At 30.2% G+C, this 25,053-nt stretch overlaps 1 protein-coding gene across 12 annotated transcripts in view; it reads left to right on the plus strand.

Moving 5' to 3' along the window:
• LOC142325473 (leukocyte elastase inhibitor-like) overlaps positions 1-25,053 on the plus strand; it is a 154,028-nt gene that overhangs the window by 83,557 nt on the left and 45,418 nt on the right. For 5 of the 12 annotated variants that reach the window (XM_075367311.1, XM_075367286.1, XM_075367319.1 and 2 more), the window contains exon 8: positions 7,602-7,724. The exons of 4 other annotated variants lie outside the window; for them this stretch is intronic. In XM_075367311.1, coding sequence (XP_075223426.1) covers positions 7,602-7,724 — 123 coding nt within the window. Of the gene's footprint in view, positions 1-7,601; positions 7,725-12,595; positions 12,742-23,186; positions 23,688-25,053 lie in introns of those variants that run through there. 3 more of the 12 variants (XM_075367352.1, XM_075367367.1, XM_075367344.1) reach the window with 3 other exon arrangements.

A 25,053-nucleotide genomic window follows, 5' to 3' on the forward strand; every position in this document is an offset into this window, starting at 1 on the left:
TCACACAACCAATGTATAAGATTTAAGATTTAATTCATATCAGTAATTGGTTTTGATACAAATTAAATTTCAGAAATTAAGTATAATCTAAATTTTGTTATAAAAATTGGTGAAGGTGAATCAGGAATATTTGGATACTCATAAATAAAGATGTTAACATCATTAAGACTATCTGTTTTGCGTATGCTCAATCTGTTCTCCAGTATGGAGTAAGAGTTTGGGGTGGCCCCAACCCCGTAGCGGGAAGACACCCACCTTGTGACGTTACTGGTTGCCACACCATCCCCTCCATTCTGAGCCCTGAGAGGCCTTACCGGAGGTTGTATTTAGACCTTCTAACTGATTACATCTCACAGTCATCAGCCAGGCCTTGGTCGGGATGCCACTGACGTAAATGCCTCAGCAGACATTTGCATCAGTAAAATATATATCAAATTTCATCTTCACTTAGACCTGAAATGGACATCTTCACATCAGTCTAACATGATTCCCTCAAACTAATTGATCAAAACTGCAGAAGCGTAAACCCTGTGCCTAGTCCAGATTTGACTGAATCCCTCAGAAAACGAATGAATTTAAAGTTAAATCAGTGCTACACTCATACCAATCAAAATTATGTCTTGCACAACATAGAAATTCAGACCTACACCCAAATAATTCAACCAATTTAGGTCACCTAACAAGGGGAATGCATCCTCATTCCAGTCCATGCAGGAGCCAGGGACAAACCTGTGCTTTTGATGTGCATATCAATAAAATATAATACTAAAGAGCCTTATTAAAGCAGCACTTTGTAGACCACCACGAAATCCCAGCAATAAACGTTGTGATGATTTTAATGTTTTAACTGTTGATACTATTCAATCTGAAGAATTTAATAATTTTTATAAATAAGAATAAATTTTTTTTCCACATACTACTTTATATAATTTACGTTAGCCCTACAGTTATGTTGTTCCCTGCATTGATCTAACTGTGTGTAGAAGACTTTTTTTCTACATTATTAACAATTTAATTACTCTCATCCTGTGCAGTTTATTACCATTAATATTACCAGATATTTGACTAAACAAATTATAGAGTGGATTAAGCATAACAATATTTTCTCTTTACTTTGCTAAGGTTATTATGTTTATGTTTTTTCACTATTGTACTAAATGATATCGTCATATGGTTTTTATAATTAAAATATTAGGATTATTTTAAATTATTTAAAATAATTTAAGATTTATTTTATTATTGTTTGCTTTACTTTTATTTTACTTAATTTTATTTGTAGATTCACACTTTTTTTGTACTTTGACTAAATTATACTCATTGCTAGCGCACAAGCGTTTCACTTTGCTGGCAGTGCCCATATTGCTTTATGTGTTTATTTTTCTGTATTCTGTATTTAATTATTTTATGTGTATTATGGTTTTTTCTTTCTAAATTTATTATAAAAGGTGCAAATAAATTGAATTGAATTGAATTATGGATTTATAAACTCGTAAGTCTCTGTAGGTAAATTTTATTTTGAAATTCTTCTCTTTTATTTTTGAATAGATATGATAATTATTTCATAGTTATTCTTGCCTGTTAAGAATATTTTTATTTAGAAAACTGTGATTTTTTTAAAAGCCAAAAAAGTCTTTACTATTGAATGTAACTTCCTAAAAAACTATTCAGAGAGAATTGTTCTTAAATTAATATTTCAGTTCTGAATTTAGTTAATCTGAGTTTGTCATGATTCTTTTATGAAATTTTTATATTGGAAAATCAATAGAAAAAATTAAAAAAAAATTTCATGACCCAGGGATTGCAAAAAAAAAAGAAAGTGGAGGGTAATGTTCCTATGTACATAGGTTATGTACATGTGTTGGTGTATTTGAAGTTTAATTTATACTATTGTATAAAGAGGAAGAAGGTTTTAGTTTGTTTGGAATAAACAAGAAAACATTTGATCAGTTGCAAGCAAATTTTTACCAATGTTTCTTGGCATAACTGGGAAGGTTTTTAGAGATATTTCATCTCAAAAAAATCATGAAAAAAAAAATATGTAATAGTGGATATTTGCTGGTTTAAGCGCAAACTGTAATGAACTGTGAACTGTGAGTCTCTATCATTGTGTGAGCTGAGTTTGAACTGAATGAATCAAATCAGTTGAATGAATAATATTACAAAAATAATAATAGAATTCAGTTTACATTAAGTAAAATAAAATAATATTAAATAAATTAACTTGATAAACTGATTTTGATGGAGTTTTGTACAGAGGTGCATGTATTTGGGGCAATTTGTGGATAAAATTTTGTGGTCAATATATCAAAGGAGTGGGGTAGATAGTTTTTTGGGATCAATTTTCTGAAAATTTTGCCAACATATCTCATTTTGTATTAAGCTCAGCTTATGTGTGCATGCTTATCTTAGCATTTTTCCATACCTTAGCATAAATTCCCATTACCCAAAAATCGAAACAAGCAATCTTCTTATTTCTTTTGCTGGTGCTATAGTTCAATGTGAACCTTGGCCTCCTCTATGATGCACCTCCAAACATCTCTGTCTTTTACTTCTATCCACCACTGTCTTAGCTCAGGATTCTGAGACCACTCTGTACATCCTCCATCCACCTTCGCCTAGGCCTTCCTCATCTTCTTGTTACAAACATTTACCCTCTGAGGATGTTGCTAGGCATTCTATCCCTGTCCATCCTTGCCACATCCCCCAACCATCTTATCCTGCAAGTCTTGATGTGTCGCACTAAATTCTCTTTACCGATATAGCGAGTTATCTCTTCATTATCCATTATACGCCACCCATCCTCAGTTCTTAAAGGCCCCACAATTCTTCATAAACCCATAGGGATGTCTCATCTCTTTTAGATCACATTGTGATTCACTTATTATTTCTTCAGCATAGACTGTCAACCTTTGCAAAACAACTGAGGTGAATATCTTGTACACAATGTTATAACAGGTTATGTTCTTACCTGTTATACCTCTGCAGCTATCACAATTTAATCCATCTTCTTTTTTAAAAAATGGGACAAATAATTCCCATTTTCCAATTGGTTGGCAACTTTTCTTGATCCCATATTTAAATGTTAGGTGGAGTACAAACGTTGGGACAGAGATTGCAGTAGTCTCTGACCTCTGTCAGAGACTACACTTGCTGGCACTTTATTACATTTAACTTCCTGGATACTAGAAGATTCTACAATTGGCTCTTACCGACAGTATGCTATCTGTTTTATGCATTGCTTCCACTTCGTTATTGAGCTTTTCTTCATAAAATTCAACCTACCTTTCCAGTATCCTAATCTCTTCACTCATCGTCTGTCCATTCCCATCTTTATACAGATTAAGTCTAGCTTGTTAAACCCACTCCAATGCCTTAATCTTCCTATACATCTGTCCACTATTATTTTGCATAGCCATCTTCTCTATGCCTTTGATGTACTTTTGCTGCCATTCTCTTTTTTCCTTCTGTATTAGCAGCTCTTCTTAATTCCTTATAGATTTTTCTCCTATACCTTGTATCCCTGTACAACATAATATCTGCTCCTTCTTTGTTCTTTCTGTTTACTGCCACTCTGCATTCTTTACTGAACCTATCGCTGTTCTTCTCCTCTGTGCTCTCTCACAATTCATTCTTCAATATCTGTATCGTATAGTTCTTCATTTCTTCCCAGGCCATATCGATGTTTGTAATCAACCGATACCACACAATGGCAAAGAGATAGTCCCCCTTGCCATACTTTTCCTCAAAAACTTAAAACTTCAGCGACTCCACATTCAGTTTCCTCCCCTTGTGATTAACGCACATAACATTTTTTTTTTCTCGTATATGTTCTTCCATAAAATGGTCAGTCACAATTCGGACCACGCATTGATCATATAACAATAATGGATGATGTTTGTCATGTTGATACAATCACATGATCAATCTTTTTTTTTTTCTTTCCGCCAGGGCTGGACCCACTTTCCTGTATTACTTAGCCTTGGGGGTGCCAGTTGCCTCTTAACTTCTCGCGCGGTCATGCCAGGCCTGGCTATGATGTTCCCGACAGCCCCAAAAGGAGCTGGGACTCGGTCTTTCAGTTGCCGTGCCTCTAATTTGGAGTTCCCTGAATGGGTTCCCAAACCACATCTACGGCCCTATTTAAACCCACCTACGGACCCCAGGAGTCTTCCCGTTCACTCATCGAAGATGGGACACTGAGGCATCCCACCCTTCCTGAACGGGGCTATCCACCCGGCCTTACTCTATCCAATGTTTTCTTCAGGAAGATCCTCTACTTCCTCTTCCTCTTGCACTTTACATTATGCAATCACCATGTGGCGGCTTAAATCCCAGTCGCTTGTTATGTAACAGCAGCAGTAATATTGTCAGGAGAAACCATCCCTCTTGTGGCTGAAACTTCTCTCCTACCTTGCCTCCCACCTTGAACATACAAAAATAGTATGTTCAGCTGTATCTGGAGCCCTGCAGTACAGACACAAATCCACTCTCCTTCTTTTCCATTCAAAAATGTATCTGTTAAAGCACGCATGGCCAAACAGGAACTTGGTTATCTCAAATGACACTACCTCCCCATGTCTCCTGCCCAACCATGGTTTCAAGCACAGGATTAGTCTCTTCGTCCATTCCCCTGTATCAGCTGCCAATCACCTTCTTTGCCATTTAACTAGTAGCTCCTTTCGTGCCAATTCCTTTGGCTTTCCTTGTGCTCTGTCGGTCGCTTCTTCCACCAACAGCTCCAGCAGCCAGAGTTGACGAAATGACCAACACAGCCTCGGTGGAATCTGTTCTAAAAGCGCAGGTTACACCTATTGCCAAGGTCCTCTGAAGGCTTTCTATATGGCGTATCGCGATCTTCTTCCATAATGCGCATCTGGTACAGCGTAGAGAATGACAGAGCTCGCAACAGATGCAAGCATCTGCTTTTTGTTGGGTTTCATAAGATATTTTTTATGGGTTAGGGTTGTTAATCCTATGTCTAACCCCCAACTTGGAACACCAGGAGATTTTCTTATAAGAGTTCGTTCTCCTAGATAGATCGCTTTTTCTTCAGCTTATAGAGATCTATCTATCTATCCTGAATTTTATTCAGGTCATATCCTTAGCATCATCTGCCCCATCTACCATTAGGAATGTCATCCCCCTCCGTTTTCAGAGCTGTTATACAACTTCACTAATTTTTGTCCACTGTGAGTATTTTATTTCCCCAATACCCACCAAACATAGTTGGCGAGCGTACCCCATCGCCAGGGGTGGAACCCGATAACTGATCCAGCAACAGCCACAGAGCTATATTTTTATTTCTTGCATATTCTCAATTCAACTCAACTCTCTGGTTAGAGTTTGGGGGGAAAATAGTATAGCTTTTCACTTGTTACTTTTGATCTTATATGTTTTCGTGATATTTGTTCAGTTATGTGGATTTATGTATGCATGTAATTTTGTAACTCTGAAATTTAGTGAAGTTCATTAAGATGTATTGTGTACATTTTTTTTTTTAAATATTTTTATTTTAAAATTTAATTGATGGTCTGTTGTGATTTATTTTTAAACTGTAAGTTTGAATACGGGATTCATAATCATTTTCATTGAAACAGATTTTTCTTACAAATTAGTATATTTATTAATTTATGAAAAAAGTAATCATTTATATTCTTGTAGTTAATTTATTTTATATTTGTTTGTTTCGAGTTTACTACTACTACTACTAATAATAATAATAATAATAATAATAATAATAATAATAATAATAATGTAATAAGAATAATAATCAATGACTGATTATTATTAATTTTGATCTAAAGAGTAATAAGAGATATGACATTGTCTTATTACCTTTCAAAAGATTATCAATTTTTAAAACTCTTTTAACATTTCTGATGATAATAGCTTGAACATGCATGATTTGATAGGAACTTTCAGGTTTTCATGTTCAATCAATTTCCCTTTCATTAGCTTCAACCTTATTTGGTGAATATTTATAGCATGTAATTAACCCCAATGATTCTGGGTAAGATTGTAAACTGCTCTTGTTAGTTAAACAGCATTATATGTAGTCTTCCTGCATATGTTTAGCATTTATTGTCGACTGATAGTAGTAATTGATGTCAGTTAAAATTTATTTAAAAAGTTAAATATCATTTCTTTTATAATTTACTCAGAGAACTGATTATTGATGATTCTTAAATCAGTACTATGCTAGATTTTTACATTTTTTTTATTTCTGAGTGATAACTATCATTATCTGAAAATAAAGTATATTAAATCAAAAGAAAACAAAATTTCTGAAGGTACTATTAGTTGCAAATAAATAACTTTTAAATCTAAAATGATATAAATTTTTAATGTGGACACAATTTTTAAAGCTTTTTCCTGAAAGCTAAAATATTTTATTATACCTAAACTGTATAAAACTTATTTACTATACTCCTTTATTTGAAGCCATTTTTTTAATTCTCAGATTCCGAGTTTCTTTTCATTTTATCTAATATTTTAGTTGAGTTAATCATATTAAATAAAACCAACTACCATTATATAAATTCATTTAATAAGTCTGTAGTGAAATATTACCATTACCATTAATGTAACAATGAAATGTTTATAAAATGTAATGAACAATGAATATCAGCATCTGTAATTATTAACTTTCATTACTGACCAAGTGAACAAGACATTTTTCTTACAACTATTACAACATACGACAGTAACCAACAACTTAAAATACTATATATCAACAGGTACTAATTTCATATATCGATATCATGTCGTATTGATATACTACCACCAACTATACATGCATGAAATTTAAAAAACAGTATTTGTATTTATTTAAGAGAAGTGTAAGTAATTTGTATAGGTAAACTAATGAAAATTAATTTTAATACATCAAATATTGTAAATGATATTAGGTAATCATAAAATGTGAATTGTAGGTAGGTCAAGCTTAGAATATGTGAAAGTAAATCTTCTGCAGTTTGTAAAATATACTTCATCTTGTCAGCTTTGGATTCCTAGTTAAAAAATTCTAGCTATTTATAATTTATTTACTCATCTACTGATAAATGTCATCAAAAGCACAGTTTGTGTAAATTTTCAAGAGTAATTTTTTTTTCTTGAAATCTGTTCAGTTTTTAAATTCAGTGTTATAATAACTGAAATCAGAACGATTTCATCAATCAGACAATTACGCTATTCACTCACTCATAGATCTTTCAAAACAAAATTTTTGAAAATTTGTTTTACTCGCTCACTGGTTTTTTGTAAAACTAAATTTTTGAAATTTGTGTTTTTTATAATAACTATTGAATATTTATTGTGGTGTTGCATGTACTCTTTGTATGTTTTACTTGGGTTATATTAAGCAATTGGTTGTGTAAGTGAAGTAATGACTACTCAAATGAATGTAAGATAATATAGATTCAAAATCTGTGATTATTTTTTTTTTTTTCACTAATAATAATTATATGTTGTAAAAGATAACAGACAAATTTAATTGTGCATTAGTTTATTATGTGGTTTTATTGAGTGTTTTTCTTTCTATGTATTTAAAAAATTGGGTTGAAATTAAAAATAAAAGATATGATTAAAATGTGCTGTTACAGAAGTACGGATAATGTTGAAAATGAGTATTCATCCTGTTGAAAAAAAGGAATTTAAAGCAGATCATCCATTTTTGTTCATGATTGTCATTAATACTCAAACAGATGCTTTGATTACTTTTATTGGTAATTATGTTGGTTGCAAACCTTAAAATTTGAAATGCAACTGAATTCTGCAACTTCCAAGCAATTTATGCTTTTATATTTATTATAACCAATTTCTTGTAATTTCCATTACAGCCTACTTGCTGTAGTGTAGTATCTGTTTTTCTTAATTTTAACAATTATTTTAATTTGCTGTTCAAAATTACAGAGTATAATGTTAAAAATGTGATTTATTCTTTTAAGCATATTGAATTACAGTATAAAAATTATAAAGAATTTAAGAAAATATTTTTCATTTTTTTGTAGTCTATTAAATCCCAAATTGTATTTTTAAGAAAAAAAAATTTCCAGAGTTTAGCAGCTGGTCTTTATTTTATTACTTTCTCCTGGCTGAATTTTCTAAATGATGTTTATTTTCAATTATATGAGGTTCAACTGATGATAAATTTTACACATATATGCGTAGCGTGGGAATGAAATAAAGAATGAATAAAAGTGCAATACCTTAGCTACATAGTGCACTATTTATTTTTCAATATAATCCTCATTTACATTGATACACTTTTCCCAATGCGTGACAAGTTTTTGCATTCCGTACTGAAAAATTCTGGCAGTCTTTCTTGGATCCAGTGGCCACAGCTTCCCTTCATCCCATCATTGGTGGTGTAATGATGGTTACCTTTGAGATTCCTCTTGAGATGAGGGAAGAAGTGGAAGTTGCACGGAGCGAAATCCAACGATTATGATGGATGCGGATTAGGCTCAAACTACAGCTTGCAGAGAGCCATCAGAGAATTTGCACAGTACCCATTGTGCACAGATTTTATGGTAACCTAATTGCTCGATAATATGGCGTACTTGTTCTTTAGATATGCCTAACTGAATAGAGATACATTGCTGAGTGATTTGCTGGTCACTTTGAAGCAAATTCTCTACTACTTTTTGATGTTTCTAATCAGTCACAGAAACTGGTCATCCACTGTGAGGTGCGTCCTCAATTGTCGCTTTACCAGCTTCAGATTCGTGAAATTTCAACGCTCACCTATTCACAGTACTCCTGTGAACAGTTTCAGTACCATAAACCACTTTTAAATAATGAAAATTATTCTTAGGATTCACATTTTCTGGTGTTAAAAAGTTTGATCACTGCGCACTGTTTTAACTGTGCGTACATATTGGCATTACTCGGCTCCATTTTAACTGCTACTGAAAACAAACCGGTTCACTGAATTCAATGCATTATCGCAGGTTTGTAGAGGGGAATTAGCTATCATATGCTATTTAATGTTAGATAGTATCTTTTGTCTCCGTGTAGCACGCTAGTGTGTAAAATTTATTACCTGAGCCTCGTAATATAAAGTAACAATTTTCTAACTATTGTATGTAAGGAACTTTTGTACTTTATTATAATGATACTAGTTTTGTGTACTTAGAAAAACTAAAGGTGGGGCGGATACTTGCATTAATATAATTTGTGTTTAGATAGGACTATAAATTCTAAGTATTAGCTCTTAATTAAAAAAAAATCTGTATAGTAAAGTATTATCCACTTTTAACAAAGAAAAGTCATATACTTAGAAAATATTACACAAATTTTAAATTATATTGTATTTTAATAATTAAAGCTAAACTTTTTAAAATCTTTAACTTTTTCATCATTCATGTAATTTTTTTCTATATACTTGTCCAGTTTTAATTTCTAAATTCTAAAGTAATTTCTATTGGTTAAATAGTAAAACAGCATACTCCTCTTTAAATTTCTTATTAAACAGTGGATTGAAGGATGTCCTTTTTTACTACATCCTTCTACAATTTTTTGGTTTTGTGATGTTGGTTTTGTCACAAACATCATTATGTGAATTCACACATTGAAAAATTGAGGTTCTCCAGTCATTAATCAGTGAAATCAGTGAAAGAATCATAAAACTGTTTTAATTTATCATTGTTAGGAGAACTTCCTGAATTCCAATCATCGTCTATATGTTGTGCAAAAAGATATGCCAGGGAGCATACATAAAAATGTGTAACCTGATTTCTTCAATGTCTTTGTAATCCACCACTAGACAACCAATCTCTTGTACTTTCCTCCAACATGCTGATGTAAATAATTATTTACATCCATTTACTGTTAATGACAATAACCTTTATTTCTTTTGACCTATCCTTAAATTCCAAAGTAAAAAAATAAAATACTTTATATTTTACGATATAGATTTTATGTGCATTACATAAAGTGTTACTGGAGGATATCCAGTTTTTTCAAGACTAGAATGTCTTGTAAAAAAATATTACTTATATAAAAAAATGTCTCTTTGTTAAATTGCCATTGTAAATTGCATAAAGATTTTTTTTTAGTAGGATTGTAATAGCACTACCAATGAAAAAAATGTTTCTTTTCATATTGAAGTTAATGTCATTTTTTCCATATATTTTATTTATATGTACTGAATTGCAAACTAGTTCTTCCTCATTGTATTTTAGTTTAATTAGATTTTCATAAATGAACTGACCAAGGAACATCATTATTTTTTGAATCATAAACTGCAACTTTAGAGGATTATTTTAACTATAGGAAGACATACACCCATCTCAGCAAATAGAACAGTATTTGTTAGTTGAGTGTGTATAATTGGATTGTTAGTTTAGGCATCAGTACCCCATAATTTTTCAAATTCATATGAAATTAAAATATATATATATAATATATTTTCTTTTTTTTTATTGAGAACCTATTCTATTCAGAGAGTAGTTGTAAACTGCGACTAATGTAAATAAATTAAACAAATAGTTAATTACAAATAAACTTAATCAAATGTTCTACAGTCAGTGCAACCACTGTATCACCTTCTTGCAGTATTTTGTCCTAGTTAAGAAAAGTCTTGAGAACTTGAAAGAAAACTTTGAAAATTGAAATTTTGCAATTAAAAAAAAGAAAAAGCTGTATTGGTTATGTTTTGTTGGTGATTTGATGAGATGTGGGAATTGTTTACAATGTTGAGATTGTAAAAAGAGCTTCTGCTTCAGGTTTTTCAATGTATTTGTTTGTAATACTGACCAAACTGTAAGTCTGTAATAATGACCATTCTATTATTCTTCTCCACTTTCTGCTTGCATCTTTTAATGTTTTTTAAAACAGTATTTCAGTTCTTCAGATTTTTCTTATGGATAAAGTTTTTTACTGGAATAATTAACTAAATTTTGTATTTTAATGCTTTTTGATTTCTACATTACGGTAACTTTTTATTTATGGACATTTTTTTACTAACATTTTTAAGATTAAAAATTTTCTTATAAAATTTACTGATTTTTTTTGGATGATTTTTTTTTATTTATTACTTGTTGAAACTTTGTAGCACATTGGAGAATTTATTTTTTTGATAAAAAGTAGTATCTGATGTGGCTTTAATTTTGCTGGAAAACTAATTTTTATAGTTTATTTAAGTTACTGGTATTTTCAAAATTTTCTGTTTTATTTATTTTTATTTATAACATCTGTTTATTTTAGATTATCATGCTTAATTTTTATTTTATTTTTTAAGTTTTTGTATTATTGTTTTAAAGAAATATTGACTGACAATGAAGTATTAACAAATGTTTTCATTTCACCTTCATACAGTTATCCTGAAATTCATGCTCTTAAGTACAGTAAAACAGTGTAGTAAACATTATATAACAGGGCATTTATTAAAGTTTTTATGAAATACTTTCTTTTTTTTGTACTTTGTCGCATTCGCTATTAATTTTAATAAATCAATCAAGCTGATTCTCTATGTTGACAATGCTTAGCCCAACTGCTAAGTTGAGATTGTTTGAAATTATGTTCAGCCTATGTTTATCCAGAGCGTTGATTCCAAAATGAATGCTACCACTTCTTTGGGACTGTTAAAAGTACTATAGGATCAGAGGGTGCTGTATTTCATTAGAGCTATTTGAAATTCTGATAATTCTACTCTGTTTTGTGTTCTATGAAAAAAGTAGTGAAATTAAATTCCTAATTTAAATTGCTAAAACATAATTAAATCAATAAACAAATTATAGTTAATCATCTTTAACAGCTTTGTAATAAAACCAATTTTTTTTTTAAGGAAGAAACCTTTTCATTTATCAACCTGAAAAACAGATTAGTTAAATTATACGATGCTACAGTTGAGGGATGGACATATTGTTATAATAATTTTGTGAATTCAGTGTACATATTTTTTTAATCCGGATTAGGCAGTAATTTAATAAATTTATAATAAAACACTTCTATATGTTTCCAAAAAAGATAAAACAAGGAAACACAATACAGCTGACTTAACTTGAATAAATTAATTTTATTAATTTAACTGTTGTAATTAATAATATTTAATTATAATTTAGTTGTCAATTTGTTCATGTTAAAATATTTAGGTCAGTTCATGGTCACTGAATCTGTTAGATGTAACTCCATTAGATTCTTTTTAATGAGGCAGTTTCAAACTAGTTGTCTACTCAAAAAATACTACAATCTTCTTTAAGTTAGGTTAAAATTACAACCACAATTCAAGCATTCTCTACTCGGCAGTAGGTGAATATAGAGATCAAATCATTGGCTTGTGTGAAATACCAAGAATGAAAATGACAGTGGGTTCAAGTATAAGAATGAAATACAATTTTAATCAGACTTTATTAATATTTGACTTACTATATGGTATTTACTATGATGTTTTGCTACTTATAAATATTTTGTTATGGATGTATGAAAATGTAGATAAATGTATTTACTTTGTTGTTTTTCTGCTTATTAATATTTTGTTATTAAGGTACAAAAATATAGATTGACTTAAATAGAAATATGTTTCTAAAAAAAAAAAATTAATAAACTATAATAAGTATTTAATTTTTCTGTATTTTTACTGATTTAATTTCAGAAGAAATGATTTCAAACCGTTCATTTGAACCTATTAACACATTTATGGCTGATCATCCTTTTATATTTTTAATTTCAAAGAATATTTTGTCAAATCGTAAATTTATAATTTTTATTGGAAGATTTACTTTAAAATAAAAAGTGTTCATAAAAAGATAATTTTTTATTTAAATGTACCCCAGAGTGTTTAAGGCTTATATTTATATCTTTTCCAAACTGGGAAATGTTTTAAGAAATAATGATTTTAAAAAATTGTAATATTGAATTACCTGTATTACTGCATAAAGGGTAATGGTAAATCCCATAGAATCTGATGAGCACTCAACAGTTCATGGAATAGCATCCTGGAAATTGAAGGGTATGAAACAAGGTAAAATGTTAATATCCAAAGTCATATTTCCAGTAGTTATTCAAAGTTCAAGAACATCAGTTGCAGATTCATCGCTTGCTGACATCATTTATTAGTAGCTGCCAACTATAGAAATCAGTACTACTTCAAATTGATTATTACAGCTAACAAGGATGTGGTGTAAAATCATGAAATCTGTCAGAAATTACACTACAACCAGAGATTTCATATCTTATAAACGTGTGGATATGAACTGCAATTTGTGCTGACCTTGCTCACCAATCCTAGTATTATTTCTTCCATCTTGAGTTTAATAGCACTAATAATTTTCAAGTTATTGTATCGCATAGGTTCAATGTGCAAGGAGTTCTTTTTACTATGTTGGAAGTTTTGACTATGTTCAACTGATTTTGTATTTCCAGCACTGTTTAATATTATACATGGAATGAAGCTAGTTAAAAGAATGATAGGGGAAAAGGATAATAATAGATAATTTTTATAGGTGGCATTGAAAAATGATCATCTGTGGGTAAATAAAGTGGGTGCAGATCCAACTTTATACTTGGAATAAGGCAGTGAAGAATTGTGAAATAAAGATAAATAGGAAAAAGTGAAATAATAGTTTTTTTGAAAAAAATGTAGTTAGAGGCAGTATAATTTTGAATGGGGAGCCTCTACAGAAGGTTAAAAATTTCTCAGATATCTGGGAAGTGTGATCTCATAGGATATAGTAATTACATGAGATTTTAAGATAGTTGTTGAAAGGAAGAAAGCTGTATCAAGCTATTAAACATGAGTATGGAATGTAAGGTACTAGAGAAGGCTACGGTTATCTACAGTTATTCATATATAGTAACATGGAGCAGAATGATGGATGATGATAGAAAAGGACTGGAACAGAATGTAGGCAAGAGAGATTAAATTCTCCTCATAGCAGTAAAAGGAAAAACAAGGAAAGAGAGTGAGAAATGTAGATGGTAGAGAGGCTCTTGAGTATGAGGAAGATAGTTTGAAGACTGGTATAGTGGTTGTAAGGCCATGTTAGAGAATTGAGTGGGGAGAGGTCACTAAAAGTGGATGGAGAAAGTAGTTGAAAAAAAACTCTAAGGGTACTTCAGAGAAATTTCAAAAGGAATTAGGTGTAGTGTCAAGAGAAGGGGATATGACTGCCAGGTAGTGGAAAAAGTAAATTGATATGAGCTAGAAGAATATTGAGTATACTCAGACTTACAAATAGTTGGAATACTATACAGAATCAATACACTATATGTACATATTTTGTATTTTGATAATTTATTATTTTTATCATGTGCATGTGTGCATATATGCATGCACATGCTAGTTTCATAGAGTCTCCTTCATATTAATATCATTTTATTTACATTTGTATTTTTGTGAACATATTTTTCATCATAATTATTATTTTACTAACCTGCTTATAGTCTTATAGTTTATCCGTCTCAATTCTTTTGTATATTATGATAATATTTTTAGTTCCTGATAGTTCCAATTTCCTTCCAGATTAACTGTAATTTTTTATTATTTTCCAACATCTTCTTTACACCTTCTACTGATCCTTTTAGTACTGTTTCAATCAATCCTTTTCCTCTCACAATTTATGATTGTCCCAACCAATTATTTTTACTACTCTGAATTGTTGTGACTAAACTTCTATCCCGTGTTCTTTCTCCTTATTGTTAATTTTTCAATTGTTTCCATCCTCTCTTTTCCCTCTTTATTGGTGTTCATGTTCCATGTCCATACAGAAATATGCTCCAAATGTGTCACTTCACAGGGTTCTTCCTTGAATGTCACACCATCTGACTACAAAATAATTATTTCTTTATATTAAAAATTTTCTTAGTGTGGTGTGTATTCTTTATTTTATTTCATTTTTTAAAAAAATCATCTATTAATGTAATAAATAAATACTTGTACTGTTTTGTTTGTTCCATTACTTTTGTAGTAATGCATTGGCAAATTATTTTCTATCCTCATTACTTTTGTTTACTAAATGTTCATTTTCATTCTATATTCTGTCTTAATTTTTTTTTTAAATCATCTACTGTAGATTCTGTATTTCATATCATAAACATGCCATCTTGCCTTAAAATTTATTTTCTTTACTCCAATGTTGATCCATTCATACTCTTTTAGGGAATTTTTAATCATATCTTAAACATACAAGGTATATTCATAAAGTAAGGATAATCGGCTTATATTTCAATATTAGCGGGTCTGAACACAGTTCCACGCATGCAGGGCCACCTATCGGCTATTTACAAAGCTACTGCAGATGTTTTGATTGAGTAGTCGTTTGCCTGCCGGTGAATGTAGATTACAATGTCTGCGATAATCGTTTCTGCTGCCAGTTGTGAAGTGTGTGCTGTGATTCAATTTTTGTGTGCAAAAGGATTTTCAGCTGCTGAAATTCATACAAATTCTACAGTAATGAGTAAAGGAAAGGTTGGACACTGGTGTCGAGACTTAAAAAATTACCGCACAAATGTGCATGACGAAGAGCAGAGTGGTAGGCCCGGTATTCAGACTGACGAAATCGCTGAACAAGTGAATCGAAAACTCTGATGTGATCGGCGATTGATGATTAGTGCTCTGGCTGATGAATTTCCGCATGTTGAACCTTTAAGCTTGGATATCACAAATTGTGTGCAAGGTGGGTACTGAAAATTCTCACCAACCAACACAAAGCAAAGAATGTGCTGTGGACGAGCATTTTTGGACTGATATCGACAAGATGGAGATGATTTGTTTTCCCACATTGTTACGGGTGATGAAACATGGACATCCTACACCAACACAGAGTCGAAACAACAAGTGGTGCAATTCAAGTTACCCAAAACCGAAAAAGTTTAAGCAATCCCCATACTTTAGTCGAAAAATGTTTTCTACAGTTTTTTGGGATGAAAAACCTTTTTCGTCCCAAAATCATTTTGGTTGACTTCATGGAACGTGAATCAACAATTACAGCTGATGTGTACTGCGAAATGCTCACCAAACTGTGACGTGCAATGCAAAACTGATGACACGGGAAATTCGTTCAGTGTAATCCTCCTTCACAACAACGCACGTCCTCACACCACTGCCTTAACCAAGAAGAAGATTTAAAATTTTTGTTGGGAACTTTTGGCCATCCTCTATATAATCCCAATCTTACATCTAGTGACTACTTCCTCTTCTTGCATTTGAAAAAGTAGCTTGGTGGACAACGGTTTGAAAATGACGAGGAACTCAAGACTGCTATTGTTCACTGGTTCAATTCCCAGGTGGCGAACTTCTATGCAGAGGGGTTAAAGAAACTGGTTTAGCGTTATGATAAGTGCTTAAAACTGAATGGCGATTATGTGGAAAAGTGAAGTAAATATGTAATAAACTAAAACTAAGTTTAACCTTTTCTCACAAATTAATTTTTTTAATGACCAAATGACCCTTACTTTATGAATATGCCTTGTACATATTAAACTGGGGTTAAGCTCTGCACCCTTTCCTTACTCCTATTTCTAAATTAAACTATTCAGTTTATGCAGCCCCATTTTCGAGCTATCCTCTCATTTAGTTGAAGTTCTGTAATTAGTTATCCATTTTCCAAATTTTATGAGTTTTAATTAGGGAAAAAAGTTTGATTTCTTATGATCATTCTTCTCATATATTCCTGTTTTTACATATTACAATGATTGATTTTGTATGAAAACAATAAACATGGAAGAGAAAAAGATAATAGCTTGGTTACTGTGTTGAAAGGAAAGAAAGAGAAGAAAGTGCTAGACATGTATTAGATTATTTGGTGAATTTTATAGGCAGCTTTTTCAAAGAGATCAACTAGTTTATAATATTGACAATGCCAACGTGTTGTAAACATAGACTTATATATATATATTTATTATATATATTTTTTTGCTTGATATCACCACATAACCTTGAAGCTTGTGCATGGGATATGGAAATGTAGCGTATGAAAAATGCTATGCCTGACTGGGATTTGAATGCAGGACCTCTGGATGAAAGGCCGAGATGCTACTACTTGCGTCATGGAGGCCAGTGCCTCTGTGCTTTTTTTTGTTTGGAACTACAGTATTTTCAAATCTTAGAAAATAAGCATTGATGTTTATAAATAGCATTGCTTTGTCTTTACATGTCTCTCATATGTTCACTTGCATGAACATATGAATGATGTAGTGAAAGTGATCATTTGTGTTGTATCTTGGAATGTTGGTTGTTAGTAAAGATGCATTATTATACCCAATGGCATCAGTAGGTATATCTCATAAATATAGTTAAAAATATCATTAATTAAACTTTTAATACATTCTTATAAAAGTCACAATTTTTTTTCTTAATTTTTTTCAGGCCTGGGCTTACAGTACTTACTTACTTACAATAATAAGAATATATAGTAATCAAAGAGTTTGTTTGTGGTAATCAGTACTGATTTTCTTAGCTTGCAACATAAATGACTATTTACAAAACCTGTTTTTTACTGCCCATATAAACAATAACAAATCTGCAGTCCTTTGGGTAGGTTGTTTTAGGCTAGTTACTGTACTCATTCAGGAATGGATTTTAATACTTTTTCGTCCTGCATTTACCAAAGGTTTTATCAAAGTAAATAATGTTATTCTTGAAATACTATATTTTTTGTTCTTTTTATTTAAAGAAAGCTAAGTTCATGAAGAATATTATATAATTTTCTAAGTTAAAACTTTGAAAAGTTATGTTAAATTTTTAAATGTAAAATGTTTTTACCAGATGGAAGTACATTTTGCCTATAAGGTTTATACAGTTTTCCAATTAAAGGCAGTTCATCTGTGTAACAAGAATTTTTTCTTCACTTTTTTCCTATTTCATTTGTTTTATTTAAGATACACTAAATATCATCTTTCTTATTCAGTACTAACTATTTTCAGAATCGCCAACACATCAACAATATTTCTCCCTACAGTGCATTCAATTATTAATAAGACAATGGACCTCAGTTTATTTTTCAGATTTTTTTAATCAAGCACTTCGTTTTTCTTTAGCAATTATAAAATTTTATTTCACACTTTCTATTTCTTAATTAAATTTCTGTTAAAATATATTGTTTATATTCAGAAATTTTATCAAGTATACACAGTATACGAGATAAAGTCAACCACTGTCTTGATATCAATTATCTCTAATGTATATTTAACACTACTACATAACAATTATATAAAAAAAGAAGATATTTTTTCTTTAAGAATGAAGAAATTATAACACAGTAATGGAAAATGTTTTAAGGTATAAGAACTATAATTGAACAAAAAAGAATGGAATTTATTTTTATTTAAGAGCATTTATTTTTATTTAAATTATTGCCGTATCACTTTCACGAATGTCTCATGATTTATTTGTTCTTTGAGTTCACAGTTACATATGCCTACAGTGTAGCAATATTGATTTTTATTAATTGTCTGCTGATTTATTTGTTGGGATCAGTTCAGTGTTTATATATCAATTGTATGCCATTACTAGTAATTGTAAAATACATTATTTTAGTTGTTAAGAAGATGACTAGAATGTTACTGAAATGAAACAATTTATAATTTATAAAATTTAAAAAGGAATGCTATTTATATTAAAAATGATTTACTAGATTATAAAATTAGATAAAATATTCTTGGGAGAGTACTCATGGTTTTAGCCTTTTTTTTGGAGGGGAGGGTTATGTTTGATTGTACAAGTTGCTAAGTGCAGACAGTGTGAGGATGATTATGAAAGGATGAAGCAGTGAATAGGTTACAAACCTTCATCAAAAATTGAATCAGGATCTTCAGTTAAGCATACCAGCATCAAAAATTGAACAGGATCTTCAGTTAAGCATACCAGGAGTGGCTGAACTATAATACATAGACGTTCATAACTCACAAATGAAAAGTGATAGTCAAATGAAACAAATATGGCATAAATGATTTTATTTGCTACAAAAACTCAGAATTTTCAGCTACACATTTCTTCCAAAAGTGAGCCATTTTCTCATTCCATCAATGAAAAATGATGACAGACTTACTTGATTCCTGACCTCACTGCGTCCTTCAGTTCATCATCAATGATGAGATGAATACCTTTTCCCTCTAATTGCAGAAAAAAAGTGTTAAATCTGGAGAGAATGGAGGGTGTGGAATAGGTTCAAATTTCAACTTCACAAAAACCTTGGCAGTTGCATGCAAAGTGTGTGGCTGTGCATTATAATCTTACATAATAATTGGCTCTATGCATTGTTGAACATGACACACATTTCATCAGATGTTTTAATGTCTCTTTGTATTGCATATAATTTACAGTTAACTAATATTCCAGGTAGTCACTTACATAAATGTGTTTGGAATCCCAGAACACTGTCAAGAAAATTTTTTTACAGAGGATTGTGTTTTAAATTTTTTTGATTTTTCCATACCATAGTGCTGGGATTTCATGCTTTGCATTTTTCTTCTGCGTTGTGTTGATACTTTCAAGTTTTTTCTCCTGTTTTGTCACAGTATTGGAAAGGAAGTCATCTCCTTTGTCACGATAATGCTTTAGAAGCTGTTCACAAGATTCTATTCATTATTTTGTATTCTATTCTGTGAGTTTGTGGTTATCAATTGCAACAGATTCTATTTAGCCTAGTTATATAATGTATCTTTTTCATCTTTCTCTATCCTTACCTGAGTGACGATGCATTGTGTAATACGATTGTTATTTTGAATCAATTTATCCACCTTCTTTTGATGTTTCTCATCAATCATAGAGAATGATAGACTGCTGTGAGGTCCTTAGTATTTGCTTTATCAGTTTCTAATGCATAACATTTTATTGTACGCCTGTTCACAGGATTTTGATCAATAGTTTCACAACTATAAATGGCTATTAGGTGACAGTAAATGTCACTAGTATTCACTTTTTCTGCTTTTAAAAATTCAATCATTGCCTATTGATTTAGATGCATTGACATAACAGGTGTAGTTGACTCCATAACGATGGAGACTGACAGAAAATGAGAGAGCATCGGTCAATGAGTTTTGGACTGTTAATAGTAGGGGGAATAATGCTACAACATGGCAGCACCTGCCACTTTGAATGACATTTTGTACTCCTGTTATATTATAGTATGCCTCTCATACCAAATAAGTCACCAGAGTAACCATACAATTGTGAGAATGAAAAAGTGAGTTGATTAACTTTGGTAATAGGCATTGTTTTATAATTTTGTACTGTTTACTAAATTTGCATTTATATTACAATCTCTTTCAGAACTTAGAAGAAAAATTTCTACCTATTCTTATGTTACCTTGAATGTGCTCGCTTATTAAGATCGGGCAAAAAGAAGACTATTTTGTCTTCTAGGTAGACCTAGATGCAGTCAATAAGAGCCTGTCTGAGCAGTGTGTTGAGGCAAAACAAAGTATTATGAGAGAATTCTTGGGAGTAAACGGGTAATCACAACTGCTGTCTCAATATGCTTGCCCCACTTGGTGCTGAAGAGGAGAAATGAAGTGCTAAAATATTTATTTCTGGATTTTCTAAGCTCTTTTAGTTATTTTCAGGCATGTTGAACAGATGGTCTTCCTTTTGCCACATTTCTCTTGTGTGCTGCATCTCATATCCAAGCATTGTTTGCATTGGGTTTTGAAAATGTTATCAATGAAGTTTCAATATTATGACTTGACTGATCTCTCTCTCTCTCTTTTTTGTTTGTCTTGATTATTTGGAAACAAATATTCTGTTTTTTTTTTTTGTAAATAGAAAGAACAATATAATAATTAAGGTAACATTTAATAATAATTTATAAATGTATGAATAATATACAAATATTATGTTAGTAATTTATGTACAGTGTGATAATATTATGTTTAAGAATAATGCGTATTAATATTATAAAAGATTATAAACTTGTAAGTTGTAAGTTTTAAACCACAAAGCAATTTATCAGCAAAAAACATTCCTTTTGGAAAATAGATTTTTTTAAAGACCTCTGTAAAGTTTAAACTTTGCGTAGTATGTTCAGAAGTAGCACTTAAAAAAGTTATTCTAATTTAGTGTACAAATAATGATATAAATCAGTCAATCATCCTTTTTTAAAGAAGAAAAATTAAAACTATTTTGAAGCAAGTGAAAGGTTTCCCATTTGAGAGAAAGAAATATAATAATGATGAATAAACTAAGGTGCTTATCTAATTGATAAGCACCTTATTAATAGAGGTACAATCACAAAACTATTGGATTTGAACATGAACATCTTTTACCATATTGAGATGTAGGATTTGTTTGCTAATTACATAGTGACTTTTTTTTGTATTATAATCTCAAAACTGAATTGATTGTCTCTCTGTAGAACTGTGTGTCTACAATAATGTATGTTAAATAATTCTAACTGATTATGTATAAATTAAAATTTATAAATACTTTTATGAATGAACTTAGCCGATGCTGCAGTGTGTTTTAATGTCTTAAGTGGAATTTAATTGAGAAGTTGGCAGTTAAAATTAAATATAACCAAAATGATGAAATTTGTAATAGCAATTGATAGTTTACAAAGGTATTACTATTGGCAATTCTTTTTTTTCAACATGATAATAACGTAAGTTGTTGAACTTTGGAAAATTTTTATTGTAAGACTACTGTATAAAATTCAAAAGCTATTGTTTAATATGTGTATCAGAGTGCAAAAATAGGTAGGGTTGCCAGTGAGTGAATAATTAATTATGTTAATGTTTTCATATATATATCTTGAGCTATTTGATGTATACATTCTTGGAAAGGAGAAGCATGTATTTTCATTAAACTTTTTTCTCATTATAAATTTGTTGCAACACATGAGTGATGTGCAATCAGTGAGTACAACACTAATTGATTGGATTACATTAGTATAAAAATGAAAAATAATGATGATGTTATGATTGGGCACTTAGCAGTAGATATAATAATAGTGGAGTATGAACATAATGTAGTAGTCCAATGATAATGATAATAATAATAATAATAATAATAATAATAATAATAATAATAATGTATTATCTAACATCAGTGATGTCAAAGGAAGGAAGAATTACTGGAGGCACTAAACAAATCCATCCAGAAGGCTCTAATACTCAATATATGCAGAGCAGTTGGTGAATTTATGGGTTCTTATTAATATAACTAAACATTTTTAATATATTTTACCTTCAACAATTTAATATAAATTAATAATATAATAACTTTTTTCTCTTTAGAAAACAAATCTCTGGCCAGCAAGTTATTCTCTAAGTATGTATAAACTGGCGAGAACACAAAATAATAATAATGATTTTTATGTGTTGGCTCCTTTTACCCCTACAGCCATTCTTAACCACATCTACAGTGGATCAAAACGAGAGAAGGTGAAGTTGTCTGTAGAACAGACTACTGTAGAACAGAACAGCTAAAATGTTTCTGTATGGTGTACATGTCAAAGAGTAGGGCATCCAGTTAAACAAGAAAATCCTGTAATAATTTACACATTAAAACAATAAAAATTAAATTCTAATAAATGAAAAACTGAGTTAATGCAAATCAACAACAGAACACTTAATGGTTTAGATGAGACTTATATAGAAGTAGAACATAATTGTATATTATTTTTGAGAAATAATCTTTGATTTGTTAAAATTAAAATGCTTTAACAGATTTTCATAATGTGGAAAAATAAAGTCAAATTACTTTTTCCCAGATATTCGAAAAAACCTATGTTTCAATAGTATTTATTCTTTACATTAATATTATTACTGCAATTTAATTATGCAGTCCAATCATATTATATAAAAACCAAAAAAATTGCATGACAGAAATTTATTCAAAGGGATAGTCTTGAATAGATGTGCTGCCACTATATTAGGATATACAGAAGAAAATTGTGTAGGGTTTTACATATTTGAAAATTATTAGTGTGATTGATAGAATGTTGTATTTGTTTCTAAAAAGATGCTTATTATTAGCTTTTTAACATCTGCTTCTGTATTGTTTTCAGTTTGTTTTGTAATGAATTGTGAAATTGTGTTAGGTATTGATGATACATTTAAGTACATAAAGAAAAGCATTTGTTCAATATAAAATAAAGTGGTTTTATTTAATAAGTAATATATCTAATAGAAAGTTGTTAAGTATATTAACATCACTTTTAGTATATAACAACCCTTATAATGACACATTATTATTATGTATTTATTAATATATTATTTAATATATTTATTAACTGATTTAATTTCAGGATGTATGGTAGCAAATCGAGCATTTGTTAGAAGGCAGAGAGAAGAATTTAAAGCTGATCATCCTTTCATATTTTTCATTACAAAGTCATGGCTAACTAATAATGATATTGTTTTTTTTGGAAAATTTATTTCCAAATAACTAAGTTATTCAGAACATCAGCATTTATTTAATTATTATTATATTGAAAATTATCCTTTTTTAATATGTAAACATATGTTAGGTATAACTTGTTAGTATTTTATTATCATTCTTCCCAGTCTTTAATTTTGTAGTTTAGATTCTTTTAGTGAAGGGAATCATGGTCCTTCTTTTTTTCTACATCAGGATCGTCATTTTTTCTGATATTTTGTTCATTTACAAGAAATGTGGAACTTGATTTTTATTTATGATGATTGTTATTGGTGATGTTGGTGGTAATGAAAGAGTAAAATTTGTATTCTCCTGATTTTGTTCATATGTAATCTAGTGAATTTCTGTAGATATAAGTATTATTCTGAGAGTTTGTATTTATGCAACTATTTTTCTTGATCCTATAAAATTTCAACAGTGCTATGGGTTTGTGAATGGATCTTTGACAAAAAAATATGATCATGCAAAAGGTTTTTCCCAAATTTTTGTTCAAAATATAAGGTAACGTTCATTTCTTGCTTTATAAATATCTTGGCAGAATTGACAATTTAAGCGTGATTTAACTTGAAAAATTAACAAATGGGCTATATCAATTCTTATTTGACAACATTTTTATTACTCAGTATTCAAAATATATTTTTTGGGGTACGTAAATTTTGTTTTTATATATTGTCATATCTGCTGTGCAAAGTAGTAATTTTTGTACTGAAAAATTGCTATTTCCTTTACTTGTAAATATAATCTGTTGATTAAATTTACAACAATAATTTAATGAGATTAAATTAACTATAGAAGCAATTCAGTTTAGTAACTAAGCTATGTTACTTTAAGGATATTTTTTCTTCAAATTACTACTTTTTTTTGTTAATTTTAAATGACAACTGCTTAGAAAAAATGCATTTAAAACCCAATATCCTGAATTTGCTATCATAATAGCAACATCTGGCATTTTAGTTATTTAAATTCTAAATATAGTTCTAAGTGCATCGTAGTGTTTCTAGGTTGGTTAAATAGAATAGATCTTGGAAACTTATTTGTTAAATGTGGCTTCAGCCATTCATTTTAATCTGTTTTCAGCTTTTCCCTGTGGGGCTTATGTGGTGGGTTTTGAAGGTATGTTGAAAAAAGGAATTGAAAATTGAAGGTTGTGAAATAAAGATAAATGATAAACTAACCCCCCCCCCCAAAAAATGGTAAAATTTTAAATGTAGTTCAGTTTGTTATTAAAAACTGATCATTTTGTATAATGTTACTTTAATTATTAACATTGAACATGGATTTTGATCGTTAGGAAATCGAAGTGTTGTGGAGAAGAGGTTAGTTTGCTACAAAATAAATTATTATTAAATAAATAACGAGCTTGTTTTGCACGTGTTCAATATTTGCAAGAAAATTATATATCTCCTACCCATAGCATACCAGTTCAGTAATATTAATTTGTGCATTTACAAGAAGAATTATGAAAGAGATCACTAAAATTTTATCTATTACCATTCTCAGTGTTGATTAAAATTTTTCACTGAACAGATGTAGGTTGATAATTAATTTAATGTATATGTTTTACTTTTAAAATAGTTATAATTACTGTCTTATTTCTCTCTTTGTGTTTTATCAGCAGTGTACATAGAAAATTATTGAACAAAATGTACTGCTGATCATAAACAAAAACATAAAATAACTATAAAAAAAAGAACATTGCTAAAACAAAGAAATGAAATAATAATTTTAAAAATACA

The sequence above is a fragment of the Lycorma delicatula genome, chromosome 1, assembly GCF_047948215.1.
Source record: "Lycorma delicatula isolate Av1 chromosome 1, ASM4794821v1, whole genome shotgun sequence".
NCBI lineage: Eukaryota > Metazoa > Arthropoda > Insecta > Hemiptera > Fulgoridae > Lycorma > Lycorma delicatula.